The sequence below is a fragment of the Falco punctatus genome, assembly GCF_963210335.1.
Source record: "Falco punctatus genome assembly, chromosome: 6".
Lineage (NCBI taxonomy): Eukaryota > Metazoa > Chordata > Aves > Falconiformes > Falconidae > Falco > Falco punctatus.
The window spans coordinates 36564997-36586493 of NC_137585.1; the positions used below are offsets into that span (position 1 = coordinate 36564997).

General features: G+C 43.3%; 1 protein-coding gene across 2 annotated transcripts; it reads right to left on the reverse strand.

Moving 5' to 3' along the window:
- Positions 1–212: 212 nt before the first annotated feature.
- RANGAP1 (Ran GTPase activating protein 1) lies at positions 213–21497 on the reverse strand. Of its 2 annotated transcripts, XM_080393051.1 has the most exons (17): positions 21359–21497; positions 20599–20636; positions 19051–19188; positions 17709–17836; positions 16757–16816; positions 15940–16119; positions 14689–14823; positions 13370–13528; positions 13069–13182; positions 11483–11582; positions 10876–10960; positions 10348–10489; positions 9811–9924; positions 9376–9478; positions 7492–7580; positions 5548–5669; positions 213–1066 (listed from the first exon to the last, which is right to left on the reverse strand). In XM_080393051.1, the coding sequence occupies exons 3-17, from the start codon at positions 19160–19162 to the stop codon at positions 997–999; spliced, it is 1713 nt and encodes a 570-aa protein (XP_080249177.1). In that variant the 5' UTR covers positions 19163–19188; positions 20599–20636; positions 21359–21497; the 3' UTR covers positions 213–996. The 2 variants fall into 2 exon arrangements, with proteins under 2 accessions (XP_080249177.1, XP_080249178.1); XM_080393052.1 differs by lacking the exon at positions 20599–20636 and having other exon boundaries at positions 21359–21493.

The window sequence follows — 21497 nt, forward strand, 5'->3', positions numbered from 1 at the left end:
AGGGAAAGGGACAAGAGAAGGGAAAGGGACAAGAGAAGGGAAAGGGACAAGAGAAGGGAAAGGGACAAGAGAAGGGAAAGGGACAAGAGAAGGGAAAGGGACAAGAGAAGGGAAAGGGACAAGAGAAGGGAAAGGGACAAGAGAAGGGAAAGGGACAAGAGAAGGGAAAGGGACAAGAGAAGGGAAAGGGACAAGAGAAGGGAAAGGGACAAGAGAAGGGAAAGGGACAAGAGAAGGGAAAGGGACAAGAGAAGGGAAGGAAGAGGGAATAACACAGGCAATGGCAAAAAAATTTACAAGAAAAATATGCTTGCTCCCTTAAGCAATGGCCACCAGGGTCAGCCACACTACACAAATATTCCAAGCCACAGCAGCAAGGAAGTAGTATATTAAAATACAGATCAGCCACACACTGCTTTTGACAAAAGGACTTGAAAGAAGAAACAAAGGGGAGCACACCTTGCCCCTCTGAGCCGGCAGCAGCAGAAGGGGGTCAAGCACTCCCCCGGCCTAGAGAAGCAGGGGCAGCAGCAACGTAGCCTTCCTCTTGCACGATGCTGAATGGTATCAGGCAGGAGTCAGTCCAATAAAACAAGCAAACAAAACACACACACAACTGGGTTGATCCCGATGAGAGCACTTCTGGGCCCCATGTTAGCCTTGGCACACCCTTGCCAATGCAATCGAAGTGGAGAAATCTTCAATTCATACAGAGCTCAGAGCAGCACTGACTTATTTTAGCATAAGCACTTGCCCTGCAGACCAGGGAGTCACTTCATGAGGAGTAGAAAAAAAAAAATTCAACAGGATTTGTCCAAGTTTATGGAAGCAGAAGGAAGGACAGACCTCCTACGCAGGGGAGGGAAAAAAAAAAAAAAAGGAAGAAGGACAGCATGTCTGTATGGGCTCTGGGATCATCTCCCACCACGCAGTTCTGAGTTCTCTGCTGACAAGTCCTCTGAGGAGGGAAGGGCACAGCAGCACATCTCTTGTCTCTTACAGCTGGTGGAGAGTTTGTAAGAGCATGTGGCGAGCAAATGAACAGGAGTCAAGAGCACGGTTTGGTCTGTGAAAAAGACAAGAGAGATATTTAAATGCTACAAAGTAGTTCTTATTATAGTATTTTATTTGCTCATTCAGAGTTGGATATCTCAAACATACTGGGCTTATGCCCAAAAGCCTGCATTTTTTCCCCTTGTTTATCTGTTTTCAAACCATTCCCTCATTGCTGCACTGATCTCTGCTTCCTATTTAGAGCTTGCTGTGGAAAACTCTCCTGTTGCTGAGTTAGAAAGACAACAACCAAGAATCAGAGCATTTATTTCCATAGGTACAAAAGTCAACAGTAGATCGTTCGATCTCTGCAGCCCCGTCTCATTTTGGGTAGAATGAAGTGGATGGGGGGGGTGAAAATTCCCATTCCTCCCTTCCAGCAAGGATTATTTTTAGTATAGCTCCACAGTTTAGGGCCACCAAAACACAGAACACAAGTCAGCTCATACTCAAACCTTCTCACCAGGTCACCTGCCATCTAGGACCCAATGATTAGTTTGGTCTCCGCGCTTTTTAAGTCTTTAAAAGAGGCACTATAACCCTCCTGCCCTCCCCACCATGGCCAAGAAACACCTGACTGGCTCTGCTGGGCCATCTTTCTGGGTGTCTTACGTATAGCCCACAGAACCTGCAGAGCACCATCTGAAAGGGCCTGGCCCAGAGACTGCAATAGCAAGGCCTACCTTATGCAGAATAACCTGCTCCTTGAAACTAGATGAAGGAAATAAAGTCACAGAAGAGTTAACACAGAGCTAAGTTTCCCTAACATTTCCATCACCTCCCAGTAACACATATTTCTGTTTCCATAGGCTAACTGTTCTCTAAGCATCACCACAACTAACCATCTGTATCCACCCATAAGGGAACTTCCTCCAATAATTTTAATCCAGTGTTCTCCACTGTTCTGAGAACAGAAATAATTAATTTTACCTCTTTCCCACCGCAGCACAGAAAAATAACCTTGATTATTAATAACAGTGAAGTCCACTCAATTTGTGAAAGTGTAAGCCGAAATAAAGACTGGAATATCCAGGTAGAAGCAAGAAGTTCGTTTCTAGATTTATAGTACATGGGCAATAGCTGCAGAGCTTGTTTGGTATAGGGCTCCCTGTCTGCTGCAGTTTAACAGAAACACATCCTGGAGAAGAGTTAACCCTTTTTATTCCCCCCCAAGAGCCATTCAATGCCCCACACTGGACAGACAATTACAACTTGCAGTTTCTATTCAAAGTGGCTGGGTGAGATATTTCAGTCCCCATCTTTGGAAGTCCCAGCCCTGTTTGCAGTGAGCAGGCTGATTCTGCCTAGGCAGCTCCCCGTTTTTGGAAGTCGAGAGGATGATGATGTTGATGACAGCCATGCTCCCTCAGCCTCCACTGCTAACACCACGCCTCCTCTAACACGAAGAGCCTCCTTTTACTTGCTGTGGAGTTAAAACTACCTGCTGCTCTGTGCTACAGACTGTTGAAAGAGGCCAGTGATATCATCCAATCCAACAGTAAAGAACAGTAAACAAAATCACCAAAAAACCCAACACATAAAGGAAAAAAACCAAACACCACCATCTCCAGCAAGTCACAAGCAGGCAGGCCTTCACATACTTCCAGTGTTTCCACCTAAAAAAACTACGGAAAAGCACGTGTGGATTCACAGCACCCTCTTGTGTCCAAAAAAAAAAAAAAAAAAAGAGAAAATAAGGACCCACACCACCAGACTAAGATGGATGCTGCTTACAGTCTACCCGCAATTTTATTTTTGCATGTGGAACGCTACCAATAACATCACAATTGTCACAAGAGAAAGGAGAATGACTATGCCAGAAGCCAGCCCCTTGCAACAAAAGGCAGCAGAGCTCTACCTAAACAGCTACAAGAACTTTACAGCTCTAGAGGCCCAAACAGGCTAACTGCAATCCTAAAGGAGAAACCTAGAAAATATCACAAAAACTGCACACCAGTTTGCTGCAAACGAAGAACTCCTGGGTTTGGCAGAGTAGAAGTAGATTTGTTTCAGAAACAGAGCCCAAGTGAGCTCTGAAATTACTAAGTTAACCAGTTAAAGGTTTGATTTAAGGTTAGGGTATGATTTTATTCTGACTGAATTCTACGGAAAGACAATGGGTGCAGGTTAATTGAGAAGTTGTTTTAACTGGACTTTGTGGTTCTTTAACTGTTATTTTCTCTCCAGGCAACTGTAAAGGATTTAATACTTGTTCTCCTTGCTCCCTTATGGAAAGCATTTTAATACATACATATATTTATAAAAGTATATTGCTTGTACATAGTGTTGATTTCATTACAGTGCACAGAACTTGAGTTTCCCCATGATATCAAACCATGCAGAAGGGTTTCCAAATCAGAGGAAGCTTCAGCTCCAAGAATTTCACGGCACCAGGGACACTACAGGCTTGGCATTAGCACCCTTACATACCAAAGGCAGACAGTTCTGCCTTCTACTGTGAGATGCTCTTGGCTCTCACACAATTTTTCAGAACCTTTGAACAATCTCACACTTTCAGAAAGAGATTTCCCGCTCCTGTAGTGAAATGCTGGCTATAGATTCAATGGAGTTTTTATTAATTAAGATTAGATTTTTACTCTGGTCATATGCAGCATTATGTACAGATGAAAGACATTTATTGGTATTTTTCAGACCTGGAGCCTGGGAGAGGCCTACATACACACAGAGAGAGGGACACAAGCATCTTTTGTGAGCAAGTTTGTCTAAAAGGACATGTCAAGTTGAGTTATGAGGCTACTCTAGGCACTGGAACCTGACATAAGCAATTAGAAGGGTCAAACGCACTGAACCAAAGTCCCCTTTTTCTGTGTTTCCAGCTCCAAGTGATTTAAATCCTCTGTTTGGAGGGCTGGGGCTGACAGATACTATGTGGTACTTGTTTAGATCATCAGGCACTAGTTAGGCCTGACCCAGCTTGAAGCAAGCCATCATTTTCTTCACCTTGATTCTAGGGCTGGTATTTAAGGCTGTACATATCTACTTAACCTGCAAGCAAGATCACAGGTACAGGCAGCAACGAAGGAAACGGCAGAAATGCAGTCATCTGTCTGGGCAACTTCACACTGCAAGTCCTGATACTTCTTCCTTAAGCATATGATGGAGTTGGAGGTATACTTGTGCAGTTGGTAAAGCATATAGTCATTGGCTTGTAAGTGCCTAATTCTTAGCCTGACCAAGCCGAAGACAGGAGAGCAGTCAAACTGTTCTACCAGAAGGGCCTCTGGGTTAACATTTACACATGTGTACTAAACAAGCTAGTGGATTTATTTTCTAAACCTGACATTAGCATGGCTGGTTGATGGAAACATATCACTGCTACACACCAGCTTTGACAGCTTCAGCCATACCAATGCCTGGAAAAATCCTCTTCCCCTATCCAAACTGGCCTGCTTCTAACCCCAGGAGAACCAAGAAAAGACTGACTACCAGTATCTGACTGCATCCGTATCACCCGTGTCTCATACTGACCACAAGTATTTGATGTCTCTACCTTTCAGCAGCAAGAGATCTTAAGCATCTGCATACTACCCATACCACAAAAATCAGGAAGGCTTAAGCCTCATTCTGGAACCTGTTAAAAAGCTGCTCTCACCCTATACAGCCACCAAGCTCCAAATGGATTTCAGACCTCTGCTGGTTTTGCCTGAGGTGATTGTTTTGGACTGTTTCTCCTCTTGACTGCAGAGTAGCATTTAATCCTTCCTCTCCTAAGGGAAGGTCTATTTGGTGTGCTTTTCCTGAGTCTCATCAATGCTGAAGTTCACACTGATTTAATCTAGAAGAGATATGGCTTCTACAGCTATTGCATTTACTACACTATGCTTTAATACATCAAAGAAACTAAAGCTAGTGGTGGCAAGGGTTAATTCTATACCTATACTAGAAGTAACAGAGGCAGGCAGTACAAGCAGCTTCTCCAATGCTTATGCTCTCAATTTAGTTCTCAGAAAAAAAATAAAGCACTAACCTTGTTGCTGTTACAGTAGCAAGTTTCATTTGGAAACAAATTCAGTCTTTGTGTTTTGCAGCATTTTGGTCTGCTGGTGTTCCAGTGTTACAGAGCATGACAACTGAAGAGCTCTGCTGACCCTCATACTCAGAAGGATAATTTAGAGGGTACAGTTAGATCCAGCGCACTCAGAGTTCACTCAAGCAGTGGCTAGAAACCCAGCAGGTTTCCCTAAGCTCAGAGCACCTCTTCTGTGACTGGCATTAGCAGTCTCTGCTTCAGAGCCAGACAGCTGCAATGCTGGCTTTCTTCTTTAGGATCAAGATATTTATTATTTTCTTTTACTCTAAACCTTGCATTCTGCAGTAAGCAAGATAGAAGTAGAGATCCATTAAACTGTTAATCCTTAATTTCAGAACAGGTAATTAGTGGGCTTTAACAGAACAGCTTGCATGTAGCTATTAACCCTCAAACAGTTTCACTAGCTCCCACAGAGAAGACTGCATGGCAAGTACAATACTCACTTTGTGACAAAAGCTGAGAGAACTGGGGCCAGGGATTTAGGGAAATAATCCTGCTGGACCATATGGTTCAAGGTCATAAGAATACCATAGAGGCTTGGGACAGCTTTGATCTTCTCTTCACTCTGAGAAAAAGGACAAGAATCTGAAGTCAGACATCAGAATCACTACTTTATCTAATCCACTGTATTTCAGAGGCAATGAATTCTGTTGAATGAAGTGCTCCCACACATTGTAGCAGAAAGCTGGTCACTAGATTAAGTACAACTGTTCCTCAAGACAGAATGTAGCCAATTCCATAGCCCCCCCGCACTAGCAACTGAAATAAAACAGCATCAAGAACATTCTAGTATTTATCAATTGACAGCAGTAGTAACGGGGAAAGGAAAGCAATAAACTTGTAAGTGAAACAGCCAAATCTCAGATGCCCCATGTCAAGAGTCATCTCCCAAGGAATTTCAGACTTCAAAAAGAATTCAGTTGCTTTATTTTTCTTGTATTATTCTGTAGCTCATTATTATACCATCTCCAGTTTTTTGGCAGGCCTCATCCAGAGCTTGATGCAGTATTCCTAGAACTGGTCTCACAGTTACATGAAAGACAAAGCTAATAATCACCTCCCTGCTTATTACATGAGGCTTAAGTTATTCTTGTTCCTAACATGATGCTAACTTACATGTCCCAACTCTTAAATAATTTGTCATTTATTTCTCCACTGCCATTTCAACTAAAGCTCTTAATTCTATAGACAGGCTCTAAACCTGTGTTCCTAGGCATATGTTCTTGCAGTTCATTGTGCTAAGAATCTGTTGCTCATGTGCTTCCAGCTGTGTGGAACAGAGTGGAAGCTGCTCCTTCTCCACACATGCCTAATTCATCCACAGTCCCTTATACCACAGATGACAATCAGCTGGCTGATCCTCAAGAGCTTTACTATCAATGCCACCTCCTGGCCTGAAAGAACTCTCCCCAAGCACAAGTCTGTGCTTTGTGCCCCATGCATATTTGCTGTTTTCTGTACTGGTAAAGAGGTAGGTAGTAGTCCCCAAAACAAGTATTCTGCAAAACAAACAGCCATCTCGGGTTCTGAGCAGTGGGAAGCTCAGCACTGGTCCAACCACCTTTCTCTGTGTTCATTGGACAAGTGATTTTTAGGAAATTAAGATGTAGCCAAGCATGTCAACATTGTCTGTACACCAAGCTGGATATTATCAGAAGGAAATCCATAAACCTAATAAAGAGCAGGCTGCTATAACAGGTTATGGCTGTTCTGTGGTCTAGAATTGTCTTGGTCCAAGCTTCCATTCTCATCTTCTAGGTCTTGAGGCAGTGAGAGGCATTAACTGTTGTAGCACAAGTAGGCAAAGGCACTTAAGCTTCTCCCCAGTCACTTCACCGAAAGTAAAGCTACAGGTACTCTAATGCAACACACAAGTTTCCTACTGACCCTCCATCTTTTCTTGGAAGTTTATTCCCTGTAACTACATATTTAACACTAGCATCTGGCAAAGATACTCCAAAGCATGAAGTTGAATGCTACCGATCTAGCATAAGTAGTTTGATATATATTTTTGAGCCATCATGTAAGATGCCCTAAAGGACCACATTAACAATATTGTAGATTAGACTCCTGGACATGGCTTTTTTTAGACACCACAGTCCAGTAGCAGCACTATTTCCTTACCTGACCCTCCTTACCTTTAGGGGATGACCAAGAAAGCAGAACATATTAAGCAGAAGAGGTATAAAGAGCTGACACCTCCTTCATCCTAATGCAACCTTGCAATTTCCAATTTCTGCTGGACCTGCAGACTTCCATTGTCCCTGGGCATCAGGCATGCACAGGCACCCAGCTGCTTCCATGGCAACATAATTACCCAAAACCCAGTCAGTCTGGTCTTTAACAGCCTAAAGAGACTATAACTTAACTCTTTCCTGCTTCCCCACCTTAAGTAGTCCCATGTGTATCAAGAGACTTGTGATGAACGCATCTGAATTAAATGTGGCAGAAGTGAAGGCTTTTCTCATCAAGGCATCTAAAAGAAATAACAATGCATCATATTAAACAATACAAAAAGGGATGCTGTTACAGACTAAGATCAAGACTGACAATACAGGACCTCAATGAATATCAACCGTAAAAGGAGTTTTGGAAGGTGGTATCTGTTAAGATTCCAGTTGTCACTACAGGGACTAGGTATAATCTCTAAAACACTGAGACAGGTGAAACCCAGTCCTTAAGTACAAGGCCTAATCAAGGGAAAACCAGAAACAAAAACCCAACAAAACAGCCCCAAATTCCCACACTGCCAAGCTTCAGATCCTATTTGAGCTCAGTCCTATGCAGCACAATGCTCTACTCAATGCATTTGAACATGCATGCTATGTGCATACATGCTTATACATATTAATATAATCAGATGAAGTAAAACAAGAGTTAGGGCCATAACATTTTCAAGGCCAGCAATTCACCTTCCATTTGAAACCTCAGAGAATAAGGACACCTTAAGAGCTTGTTCAGCTGTTTTCTGGGCTCCCTCAAGACCAATGTTCTGCAATACTGCAAGCTATAGGCAAACGAGTGCTTTAGCTTCTCATGTCTGTAAAGTAGGCAAGGCACCTGTTCTGACCTCTGACCATTCTGGTTTCTTAGAATGGGCAGAACCCACTAGAGCAGCTGTAGAACAGTGTCAGACATTAACCAGGATCTCACTGTCAGCTGACATTTACTTTTCTGGAAAGTAATTGCCAGGTTCTACCTTTCCCGCAGGAGTAGTAAAGAACAGATTTTTCTTTACACATTCATACTACATTCATACACAAGCACACTTTGGACAACAGGAATATCCTGTGCCCATTTTTCACTGGAGACAACTCATAATGGGCATGAGCCAAGGCCAGTACTAGCTCAAAGAGATGCCAACTGACTATTTTTGGCTAACTGGACCTGTAACCAACTGTACAGATCCATTACATTACTGATTTACAGATAACAGCTAACAGTTTCACCACATCTATGTATTCCAAACTAATAAATTCTGAGCTAGGGAAATGCATGTTTGTTTGCAGTAAATCACTAAGTGGTCTTAAAAATAATTGATCCAATTCTTTTGGACAATATTATTAGGTAGCTCATGTATGGGAGAACTGTACCGCTGAGAGACTGAAAAAGTTGGAAGTCAGTGGTCAGATGCCTAGGATCATTGAGAAATTCCTGTTTCCAAGTGAGAACATGAAGGGATACTATTAGTCCACACAATAATCAGACCTAATTGAATCACTGCTCCACAATACACAGAGAGGAACAGTCCCTTGCCTGTACATTTTCTGTGCCATGCCCCATGTTGCAAATCTCTGCTTCCTAAAGAAATTAAAGATGTTTCAGACTGGTAAGAGACATTAACTAAGAGGTCTCTCTTTACACTCTTTTAATACTACACTGGAGAGACTACTTCCTGGAAAACACTTTTTCAATAAATAGCCTTGAAAAAGTAACTGACTTTGGAACACAGAACTACTGGCTGTTGACAGCCTAGCACCAAGGAGATGCAGTAAGGGCAGCATAGATCCACTAAAGACAGCAACTACAACAAACACTCAGCATCAAGCTTCGGAAGCACGAGATATGCCGAGTTCAGAATGAATCTCTACTGTCACTCCACAGAACAGCATGGCACAGCTTGGTACTTCATTTTCTGGGGGGAGGCAAACTGCTGGGAACAAAACAGTCCAATGGCCTGGCCCATTGGTCCAGGGGCCTTCCTTTGCACTGCAGTGGTGTCCTCGACACTGAAGCAAGTCACACCACTAAGTGAAGAAAGGCCCAGTCACCTGTTGTTTCATGCACTGCTGTTTTCACTGGGGCTTCATCTTTGAAGACTGATGATATCCTTAGGAGAGTTGAAACTACCTTTTCTACATCAGCTGTATCTGTCTGAAAGAAGAAAAAAACCAGGGACCGTTCAGTTCACTGCTCACCAGCTACAGAAGATGGGTCTCTGCTAGGGCTGTGACAAGAATTACATCCTTCAGATGAATGACATAAATTTTTCCTTGGCCATATCACAAGTTGTAAGCAATACTGAAATAAAGTTACTCTATGCAGAAGCTCTGGTGCCAGTACAAGGATGAATTGCATCATCTGCTTACATAAGGTTCCTCAGGATCACTGGGGAGATGATACAAATCTAAGTCTCAAGAGAGAAAGTTATCACCTCTGGGGATTAAATGATTCTGAAAGACAATCAAGCACAGAAGCTCACCTACCTGCTGAGCAATCATTACGGAACACTTTGGTCCTAGTCGCAGCAGCTTCTCTGGTGATGGGAAAGCAAGGAATGTGGCAATGTCCACAGGAGGAGATGGCACTGGAGTTGAATCCTAAAACAGGCAGAAACCTTTTCAAGTTTGGTCTTGAAAGTAAACTGGTTCAGCAGCAAGGGTACATAGGACAGGTACATCAGGTCAGGATTTGTTCTGTTTGAAAACTATTTGAGGCTGGAATGAGCCCAGAGTTGGCACAGTCAGAACATACTAGCACAACTGCACGGCATTGCACTTACAATGCTTCCACCACTTTTCTACACGTTTGTTACAACTGCTACAAAGCCTTTCCCTCCATGTATGTGTGCACATAAATATGTTTTATTGAAGTGTGCAAGTCATCTGTTTTCTTCCTGTGTTATCTCCCTGACTGTTTCTACAGTGCCAGCCCACAGGGAATGTGAATGCCTGCCAGCACTCCAAGTTCAGACTCACTTCAGATCTCATTTCTTTTACTCTTTTTCAGCTGAGGAAGCTTACCTGTGAATCAATTATCTTCTTAGGAGTCAGTGACTCCTGTTCTCCCTGTCCTATCTCCTTTAGCTGTTCCTGTTCCTCCTCCTCCTCTTCCTCTTCATCCTCCTCCTCTTCATCCTCCTCCTCCTCTTCCCCTTCATCATCACTAAGGATTGATTAAAACATTACGTTAATTACACACTTGTAATTCCTGTACAATTGAATTTGAAACTTTTTTCAAGAACAAAAAAGCAATCTCCCCTCAAGTATTACTGCAAGAAGTTAATCTCCATCTATAACACAGGCTTCAGCCACCCAGCTGACAATGGCAAGCAAAGAGCAAGGAATGCAATAGATAACTAACACTAACTCCATCAATGAAAAGAAGACACAAGGCTTATCCTGCTTATGGAACCCTTCAACTGTGCTCCACACTGCACACTCACACCAGTGTTCTGAGTGTCACAGTTCTTGTTTTAAGATGTAGGTGAATGAAAACATTGATGAGAATTGTCAGAAAATTCCCAATTTAAACTCTGGTATGCTGCTTACCTCAGAGATCCCAGCACGGCTGCCATATTGAAGCCTTCAAGGATCTCCTGGAGTTGCTCACATCCCTCTTCTCCCAAACAGTTACCTGGATTGACAGAAGAAAGGAAGCAGACTTAATAGATATACAGCAAAAGCCTCATGAACTTACGTACATTCTTGTTTCTCTCTTATTTCTGAAATTGAAAAGTTGTCAGTCATTTCTACATAACACCTTAGAGGCAGCAATGCAGACTTCAGTCTTCAGTTATCAGAATCAAACAGTTGTTAAATAAATTTCAGCAGCATTGCACAATAGCTGAAAACAAGCAAACCCCCTAATTTTCCAGTAAAGTTTTACTGAAAACAGCTACAGGTATTAGGCTAATCTTTGCACCTTAAGACATACTGAAACTGCTTAACTTTAACAATTAACTGAGTTCATGGCTTAAGAAAACTTCCAGGATCTAACTGCTTCCTGTCCCAAGGTCATCCAAGTTCAGCTCAGAGTACTTTTTTTTTTAAATGCTGACAATTGCAAGACTAGAATATATGATACTGTCAACATTCTTCCTAGTGGTTTCTTGTTGGGATCAGACTAGACATACTTTGATCTAACAAATTTACATACCATTGAGATCCAATTTCTCCAACTCTGCCTTATCTTCAATAACTTCAGCAACAGTCAGAGCAGCATCTCGTTTGATCTCACAGAAGGACAAATTTAGTTCCTAAGAAACAGAACATTTTTTTGCACAATTCCTATTAACATCTACCATCCCGATATGCTTAATGTGCTCACAAGTGTTCAGGGAAGACTCATTTGAAGACGCTCCTACCAAAAGTAGTATTTTTAATTGGAAATAATACCCGACACCTACTCCTACTTCATATACTTAACACAGACATGTTGAAACAGTGTTATTAAGAGCAGCCCTACTGAAGGTAGCCATTTTACTAAAATAGCTACAGAGACCACACCATTCTGACTGCTGCCCTAGAGGGTAGCAGACATTTCAGTCCTTAGTAATCATTTGACTGGAGACCTTCACTTATTCAAGAGCATTCCAGAATTCACACCAGTAAGTCTTATTGAAGAAAGGTAGTTACTATCCTAAATGGACTGTATACTTGCTTTTGAACACTTCAGTTGGAAGTTAAGGCCTTCAGAAAACAAACTACAAGTGATACTACTTCTGATAAACACAGCCAGCAGAGAAACAGTGTGGACAAACTAGTAAGAGTAAAGTTACTGAACAGCCAGACATCATCCCCCACCATTCCACACTGCGCTCAGTCCTTTCCTGATAAGAGATTTAATATTAACAGCAAAAGGGAAGCAGTCCTTGAACAGGATGAATCAGCTATGATTGCTTCATGCCACCTTCCCTTAGCCACTTCTGCTCTAGAAAAAAGGATTTAACTTCTGGCTGTTCATCTCAATACCCCCATTAGAATCCTTACTTAAGTTTTCCTGGGAGATTCAGATAAGCTCCAGTAGAATCAGCAGAAGCCTGAGCAAGGGATCTCACACCCTAAAGTACCAGGTTCATATACATAAATAAGTATTAGCAAGCTGAATTTTTGTCTTTGACTGTAAACTTGCGAGATTAGGAATTATGTGTTCAGCATATGTCCCAGTGCAGTTGTGATCCATGGCAGGCATTTCTAGAGATCCTAGCTTACTTATATTACTGGCTGGAATTAGGCCTGTCTAGACCATTGTCAAACTGAAGTCCTGTGCAAATACTTATGTGGGAGGCTATGGTATTGCCAAAACCCTAAAAGTATTTGGACCTTTGATACGTGTCCTAAGAAAAAACATGAACTCAGAAATGCTAGAGATTACAAGCTATTTAAGAGGAAAGTCTCTGTTCCCACTCATGACCCTCTAAGAAGTTCTAAAAGCAGATACTTCCATTGTCAGATTTCTTGATTAGCACTTGCTGAATTGAACCAACAACTTCAAAAAAACATCAAGCTGAGTCTAAACAGACCACTGGTACACTTCCATGTAGAACAGCCTTAAGCGTACATGGCAATGCCACTGACCTACAATACAGTGTACTGCTTTCGGGTTGTGAATACTGAGCCTGCACCAAAGTGAATCCCACTTTAAAATAATCAGAAGTAGTAGGAGAATGGACAGAAAAACATGAAATGGGAAACTATGCATTTTCAAAACAGATTCAAAGCTGAACAGCAAGACAACAATACCTTTAATTTATGAAGCCCTTCTTTAATAGCATCAGCAATAGCAACAGCGCCCTTTGAACGCACCAGGCAGTCTCCAAAATTGATCACTTCAATCTGACGAAGTGCCTTCAGAGTCTGCAAGACAACACATTTCAAAATACAGACATGCAAGTAAATGAATGTCCTATTACTCCTGGAAGGCCAGCTTTTCCACTGCAACATGGCATGTGGCTCCACCAACCCAGAGGCGCTAATGCCAGCTATATTTGAGAAGACTGGGAGGCAGATGACAAACCCAAAGCAACAGCTTAGAACAACTCACCTCTGCCATGGCCATAGCTCCTTTCTCTGTGAAGGTGTTGTCATTCAAGTTTATAACCTTAAGCAGTGGGTTGATAGCAAAGGCCTGGGCCAGTGCCGTGATGCCAGGATGGTTAATTCCATTCTGTGGCATATGGACCTCTTCTAAGGTCCCAATGATCTGGGAAAGGATGCACATGAAAAAAGCTCTTAGGAGACATACTTCAACATGGTATAGTGCTCCACTCTAGTATTTGCTTTATTTTCCCTTGAACTCAAGACTCCATTAGTTCTTCTACACAGAATTATTTACCAGCAATTATGTCACAAATCAATCAAAATTGCAGGCTCATGGCAATCAGATCAACACAAACCCCTAAGTCACATGTAGCACCCTCCCAGCATGCTTGCTCTAGATGCCTTAAAAAAAAGAGCTCTTCACCTGGGGCTCAACAACACTGAAATAGACCAAGCAACATCAATGGATATGGCATTTTTTCTAATTAAGTTCTAGATTTTGCCCTGACTGCAGAAGCAAACCAGTAAGAAGATTAGTATAAACACTGTTCATGGACTAAACAGCGTGTCACAAAACACAGTAATGAATGCCATTTTAGTAGTGCCACTCAGTCTGAATTTCTCATGAGCCACTTTGTTATGCACCTTAAGTATTTAAGAAGTCTTATTTTTGCCACGATCACCAACTGGTCAAAATCACATCCAGCAGCTCTACAAAAAAAACGCCTATAATCTGTAATATCATTGTTAATATACCTAACAATATGCATTATAATTCAGAAGTCACTTTTAGCTGCAATGGGGAAAGAAAAGGGAATTAGGTGGCACCAACCACAACGAATGCTCTTCTTCCAACAAAAGTGCTATTTGGTCAGTGACAGCTAGAGAAGGCTACATAGCATTTAAAGCCCTTACATGATGATCCTAGCAAAACCCCTACATTTTTGCCAGATGATTGAATAACTACGCAAAGCAGTCAAGAGGTCAGCTGGTACACCCAACCCAGTGCCAAATAAATTAGCAGCGGGAGGAGGAGGAATAGGATGACTATTAAGTTACTCAGGAGATGCCTATTTCTCCCTCAAGCCACTACTTTACACAGCCACTAGTTATGTGTTTGGAAGCCTAGGTCACAGAAACATTCACTCATCAATTCTAATTGCACTTGAAGATTCCAGTTTCAGCAAACATCAAGACTTTAGTCAACCAAGAACCAGCCACTGCCTCCAAGCTGAGGCAAGCTCTGTGTGCATTACCTTTAACATTGGTACTTAACATACCTTGCTCCAGTTTGCTGTGAAGAAGCTCTGGTTTGGTACTTACCCCAAAGGCTTCAGCCAGCGCAGTAGCACCATCATTCTCCAGACGATTTCTGCCAGCTACAAATACTTTCAAAGCAAGAGGCTTGCCCTGGGCACTTGATTTCCTATGACACTCTTTCAGAGCAGCTGCCAATATCTAAAGATAAAACAAGCAGTTTATACTGCCTCAGCAACTCATTCTGAAGGAATCCAAGTGTATTTTGTATATCCAACTCAAGAAATACTTCAGTGACAGTTGAAACATACCCACTTCTACAGTGGGATATACACTATCACTGACTACAATACTTGCACACTATGGTCTTAGGCAAGTGATAATTTTGCAACACTAGGACACACTGACTCCATTAAGAACATCTGATTCTTAAACAGGCAAACATGTAGGGCCTTAGTGATGACAGTCCCAGTTTTCTGCCTCATCCAACAGGCATCTCTTTAGCGGCAGGCTCGGTAATACTGTTCTCTCAAATGCAAGGCTACTAGCTCCCTTGACATGGAATCTAACTTTTAAAGATAGAACCCGTTTTCCTATGCTGGAAAAACAGATAAGCTTTTCATACTTCAGAAATTTACCCATGAAAACATGTAGATGGAAAGGATCTCAAGACTGGAGAAAAGGATGAACAGTCTCATTAAGCTGAAGGGAAATGCAAACTCCTTCAAGTGGGGAGGAATAACCTAGATCGCTTGCAGCTGGTCAAGGGAAGTGATCCTTTTCCTACACTCAGCCCTGTGAAATGCACTCAAGTACTTGCGTCCACTTCCAGGCTTCTACATAGACATACAAAGGTGAATCTAAAGGGTTCCAAGGATGATTAAGGAATTGGAGAATTTTTACACACTGGGTAAGTGCTGAAAGCTGGGATTATTAAGGCTGGAGAAGATAAGGTTCTGGGGGAGATCTTATTCATATGTAAGAAAAGCCAGAGTAACAGGATGAAGAAGGTGGTGACACACAAACCAGTGTGAAGAAAATTCCATTTGAACACAAAAATTTTTTTTTACCATGAGGGTTGTTAAACACTGGGATTAGACTACCCCGAGAGCCTGTGAAGTCTCCATTCTCTGAGATATCCAAAACCTGACTAGACACAGCCCTGAGCAACCTTATCTAGTTGCCTTGAGCAGGGTAGTTGAACTAGACAATCACCAAAGATCCCTTCCAACATCAACCATTCTGTGATTCTGCATAGGGTAGTCTGAAGCCAAGTCCTGGCTCTGACCTCATTCCTAAAAAGGAGACAGCCCTTACCTTGCCACCACCAATGCCCATGCCACAGTTATTGAGCTTGAGTTCCTGTAGGGTGTAGCACACAGGGCTCTTCAGCAGTGCCTCAAAGCCACGCACACCATCTGGCCCAAAGGCATTGTCACTCAGGTCCAGCTCCACCAGCTGGGCTCCAGCAGTGATGAGTGCATCCCCCAAAGAGATCTGCAAGGTAACAGATGGCAGTGGGTGGGAAGGAGGGAGTGGATTGACTTTTAGTGACAGTAACACTGCAGCAGCTAGGTATGACAGTGACGCTGCAAAAAATTTCCACTTTGAAGACATTTGGCAAAGCTGCATTGGGAAACAAAACTTCGCACAACTTCTCCAGCTTTAGCTGTAAATTAAGCTAAAGATAGCCAATAGGCAATTACCAAGAAGTTATCCCAGCCCTTTAGGTCAAATACACGATTTTCAAAATGAGTTTCCCCCTTTACCCTGCTAAAAATAATTTTCATTCTATTGAGTTTATGCTCTTGCTTCACTGGACTCAAGTAGGCAGGGAGCTCTGTAATATGCTTGGAAGAGATGGCCATGTCCTTTTATTTAGAAAGCTTAGTTACCATTCTATCCAGTGACAGGCTTCTTCAATAGTTTGGACTTGCATTTGGCCTTTTATCAACTCTTCTCCATCTCATACAAATGGAGCAGAAAAGAATCACTCACCTGAGACATTTAGCATTAAGAGCATAGAGAAAGATCAGCTCTGTGCTAAAAAAACCATCATACTCCCACAAAAAGCATGAGAAGGTGAGAAAAGAAGTTATATTAGTCAGAAGTCTCAGATCTAGTTTTCACTTACCAAAGCAGGAGGTATCTCAGACCTTAGTCTCCCTGTGAACATGTCACTCCAATGACACCTCTAAAATAAAAAACATACAGATAGAAACCATTAAAATATTTAGGACAACACAGTTGTACAGAAGTTTACACATACAAGCTGCATTATATTACTGGGGACAGCTTAATACTGTCTGCCTTCCCTTGGGTTTGTCATTTGATTGTACTAAAGAGCTATGAGAACTAACATTACAATTACTTCACTTGCAAGGACATAAATCCACTGAAATGCACATTGTAAATAACACTATGCAAGACTGCTTGCTTGTACTCAAGCTGGAATTATTTTCTGCTGAGAAAATCGCCACAGGAAAAATCAGCAGGAAACTGAAGGATACATTAGGAATGCAGATTTTACTAAGGTATGGAGTTCAACAATCAGAACTGGCTGGAAAAGCCACCTTCGGGTGACTAACATGAATCATTATTTCATACTCTTCTCCTGCAATGGACAGTGCCTCTAGCAGCACAGCATCCTCCTAGCATTAGGCTAGACCAATAGTAGGGAAACATAGCTTAGAAAAGCCTCCTGATGCATTTTCTACATTATTTCTTCCCTATTCAGCCCTTCTCCAGAAGGAAGATCTCATCCAGCTTTCCATTAGAATTTATGTTTTGTTGCCACAGTTTGTTTACAGATGCTGCCTCTGCAGAGAGGCCCTTTGCACAGCTTCCCAGCTTTAAGACTAGAAGCCTTTTTAATGGGAAGAGTTACGAATGCAGAAAGTGTTCCCATTATCCCAAAGTCCCCAAGTTCTGCCATGTTTTCCTATGATTCTTCTTCCTACTGGAAGAACCACCAAGCAAGCTTTGAGGCTAACTCAAGGCAGGCTACTGCAGGAAGAGCATAGATAGGCCTTCAGTATTTCTACATTACTTCTTCCCCTTTACCATTTCCCACTCAAGGATCTCACCTTGAGCTCCGATTTCTTCTCCAAAGCTTTGGCAATGACCTTTGCTGCCTCCACACCCACTGTGTTGCCTTCCAGACGCAATGCTTCCAGGCCATCAAATTCCTCAATTTGCTTGATCACTTCTTCAGCTGCAAAAAGCATATAGTCTAGTGGCCTTTTAACTATCACCTCAGGTACCACAGTAACACTGATGCAGCAATACTTGCTCAAGCCTACCCTTAGCAAAACCAGATGATCATTGTCTGAAAGAATCCTGGAACAGCAACAGGAGCAGCAGAGCTGAAGTGTCAGATCATTAGAGAGTGTTCTCCATTCCCCACCCTGCCTTTTCATAATTTGTTTCTGGTACTGTTGATAGCCATCCTCCTATTTGCAAGAGTAAGTTTCCTTACTTCCTAAGTAAGATTCCTCTGCCATTCAGCACACGGTTTAGGAGCTAGAGTGCATGTGTCTACAAAGATGCAAGGACTAAGCTTAAAGTTGATGAGAATTGATGCCACATCAACAGGAAGAAGTTCTCACTGGCTGACAGAAGTAGATGCCTATTTAGCAAACATGTCAGGGTGGAACAATTTAACTCTACAGTAATCCCATGCAATACACAGGAGCAGGCTGCAGACTCTTGTATCAATGGGCACGTGTTATTCCCAAGCTCCAAAGACTTTCCCCACAGTTCAGTGGCTTTGCACTACTAAAACAGCATATAAAAAAGCACCACCTTTGGAATCAATGAAAGAGGTACGCACTATCGCAAATAACCTCTTTGAAGAGCATGCTGTTTCTTGGTGTGGCAGAAATGTTGATCTAAGACTATAAACACATTCTCCAGATATTTACTATACTAGCAGCCACTGCAAGGCTGTCTTAACTGTGAAACACATACCAGCAAGAGATATTCCAGAAAAAAAGTCTAACAAATTGGTCATAATTTGGAAAGAAACTGGACTACTGCAGCAGACTAACATATCAGCCTGTTACTCTGTGCAGGTCTTCGAAGCATCTACTTGTTTGAGGAGCTGTTATCCAATTGCTTACTGTTTTTAAAAGAAGCGCCGACTTCTAATGCACAGTGACTGTTAAAAGACTTTGTGTTCTCACCAAGAAAACAAGAACTACACATCAGGGAGCAAAACCCCAATACTGCCAACTGTAATACCACCACATCAAAGCAGGGCACAAGAAGGGAAGTCAACACCGCTATCAGAAGCGGCTGTAGCCAAACCACCCTTGCATCGCAGCTAGTATTACGACAACTTGTCCATGCAGAATTAGCATCAGGTTTACTACAAGACTTCAGAATTTCAGGGAGACACTTCCCAAACACAAGGGTATTTTCTCTTACCATCTTCAGCTGTATTGAGTTTAAGGCTCTGGCCTTTGAAGCTCAACTGTCCGCCACCCACTTGGGTTTTGGCAAGTGACTCTGCAAGCTTAGTGATGTCTTCTGATGCCATTTTCCTGCTTTTCCAAGTGCTAAGAGCTGCCAATTAAAAGAAATCATTAACATAAGAAAAGCAAACTACAATACATAATCTGTATGAATAATTATATTTATTTGAACACTGTGGGTTTTGTTCCCAAGATATCTAATTGAGTTTTCAGTGTCATTAGTGTTTTCCCCATAGCTCACTTATGACAGCTAGGCTAGATTAACATTCCAAAGCCAGCCAGTCATGTGGTGTTGATTCTTCCAAAACTGACAGAACTTGGGTTTTGATGGAGTTGTTACACTCCATAAATAACCAGTACCTAAAACTATGGATTAAGGCCACTTTAAGACATTACTCTTTGCACAACAATTTTACAACTCAAACATAACATTTCTGTCCCCAAACCCCATCCCTTAATTATACACACTGCACATTTCCCCTGTTATCCAAAGCAAGCTAGAATGAAAGCAGCTGTTTTTCCATTTCAGTGATATCCCCAGCAGTGCCCTTGTCAGCACAGTTCTAGAAACACTGAGTTGCTGAAAACATCATCAGGTTTGTGGGTTCTCTTTCCTTCCCGATGTCCCACACAGATTCATCACACTCATTAAACGGGATGATCTTACACTGATGATTGATTAGCAAACATTTTGCCTTGAGGCACAAGTTTGAAGCTAGCCATGTCTAGTAGCATCTGCATACCATTATTTAATGAACATCAATCACTGCATGAAGTAACTGGCCTCCATTCATTCAGCAGGATAAATGGAGCATGTTTCTTAACCCCTGCTGGCGTAAAAGACTACATACAACTAGCGTTTAGAAGCAACATACTTATAAAACAGAATTCAGGTGTCAGAAGGGATAAAGGTTCATTCCTACAAGAGCAAACCGATTCCCTTCCATTCTTTTCTGACTTAGAAGTGGCTCCATACACTTGCAACTCTGTGCTTAACAGCACTGGTTTTAAAATGCCCCGTAAATGCAAGTTGGATGTACATACTTTCCTCCTGATACCTAGCTGTGAAGCCTTCAGCTTTCCCAGAGCACATAATCTCTTCAGTTTTCATTAACTTTAGTGTTACTTTTGGACACAGGGAAAAAACCCAAAAAGTCACCAAAGCTGATCAACATCACTTGTCTCAGATGACTCTCCTCTAACATAGATGCTGCCAGTAGAAAGACACCTGCATAACTTACTCCACTCCTACCAAGCATCTGTTCACCTAGTTCAATTATTAGTTTTGCTTTTAAACACCTTATCGCTCTACTGTTTAAAAAGTTAGTTCTATTTTACTATGGTGCTCTTCCATACTTTAGAGGCGTATGCACTCCCTTTGCATCTCTTTCCCTTAAATCCCCTTTTACTGTCTCTACCTTACACACAGGCTCTTCCTAATTTCAACACCAGGACTTCATCACCACAAACCGGAGCTGACCACACCCAGTTATCAACCTACCAGACGTCTCTTCACTTCGAGTTCTTCCCCAGGGAAAGCTTTAAAAAAAATTAAATTGAAGAGTGGGTACGTTTGGGAAATAAAACCAAGATCTGGAAACGCCTGAAGAGCGGTTTCCTCCTTACTTATGGACAGTACGAAGATGCAGGCTTCCTGACGGTCAAAAAAAAGCTGGTTCAGCCGAACGTTTTAATTAGCCCCCGCAGCGGCTACCTGCCGCGCTGCCCTGAGGAGAGGCCTGCCCTGCCCTCCCGGCAGCGGAGGGCCCGGCCCCGGCAGCGCCGGGTGACAGCCCAAGGTTACCCCGCGGCCAGCCCCGCAGCGCGCCGCGCCGCCCGCGGAGCCGCCGCTGTCCCCCGAGGAAGCCGCCGAGCGCCGGCCGCGCCGCCACCTGCTCCCCGCGGCGGCCCCCGCGCCCCCCCCCCCCCGGCCCCCGCCGCCCCGCTCCCGCCCCAGGCGCGGGCAGCCCCCGCCGTGCCGCGTGGCGCCCGGCGCGCGGGGAGAGCGGCGACGCGGAGGGGGCTCCCGCGGCCGGGCACGCGCGACCTGCACCCGCGCGGGGGTACTCCCGCCTGCGCGTGGGAGGGCCGCGAGGGGTTCCCTCCCCGCCCCCCCGGCGCGAGGAGCCGGGGCGGCGGCAGGAGGGGGGGGGGGCGTGGGTGTGTTAGTCCGCTGGATCGCCTCACCTCACGCGCACCCCCCGCCCCCGGCCACCAACGGCGGCTGCCACCTCCCCGCCCCGCCCCTCACCTCACCTCACCTCCGCGCCCGCCGCTGGCTGCCGGGTGAGGCGATCGAGTGGCGCCCACCACAGCCCTCACGCCGCCGCCGCCACCGCCGGGGACGATGGGTGAGAAGTGGGAGGGGGGGGAGGCGGAGGATTTGAAAGCCGGCAGTTT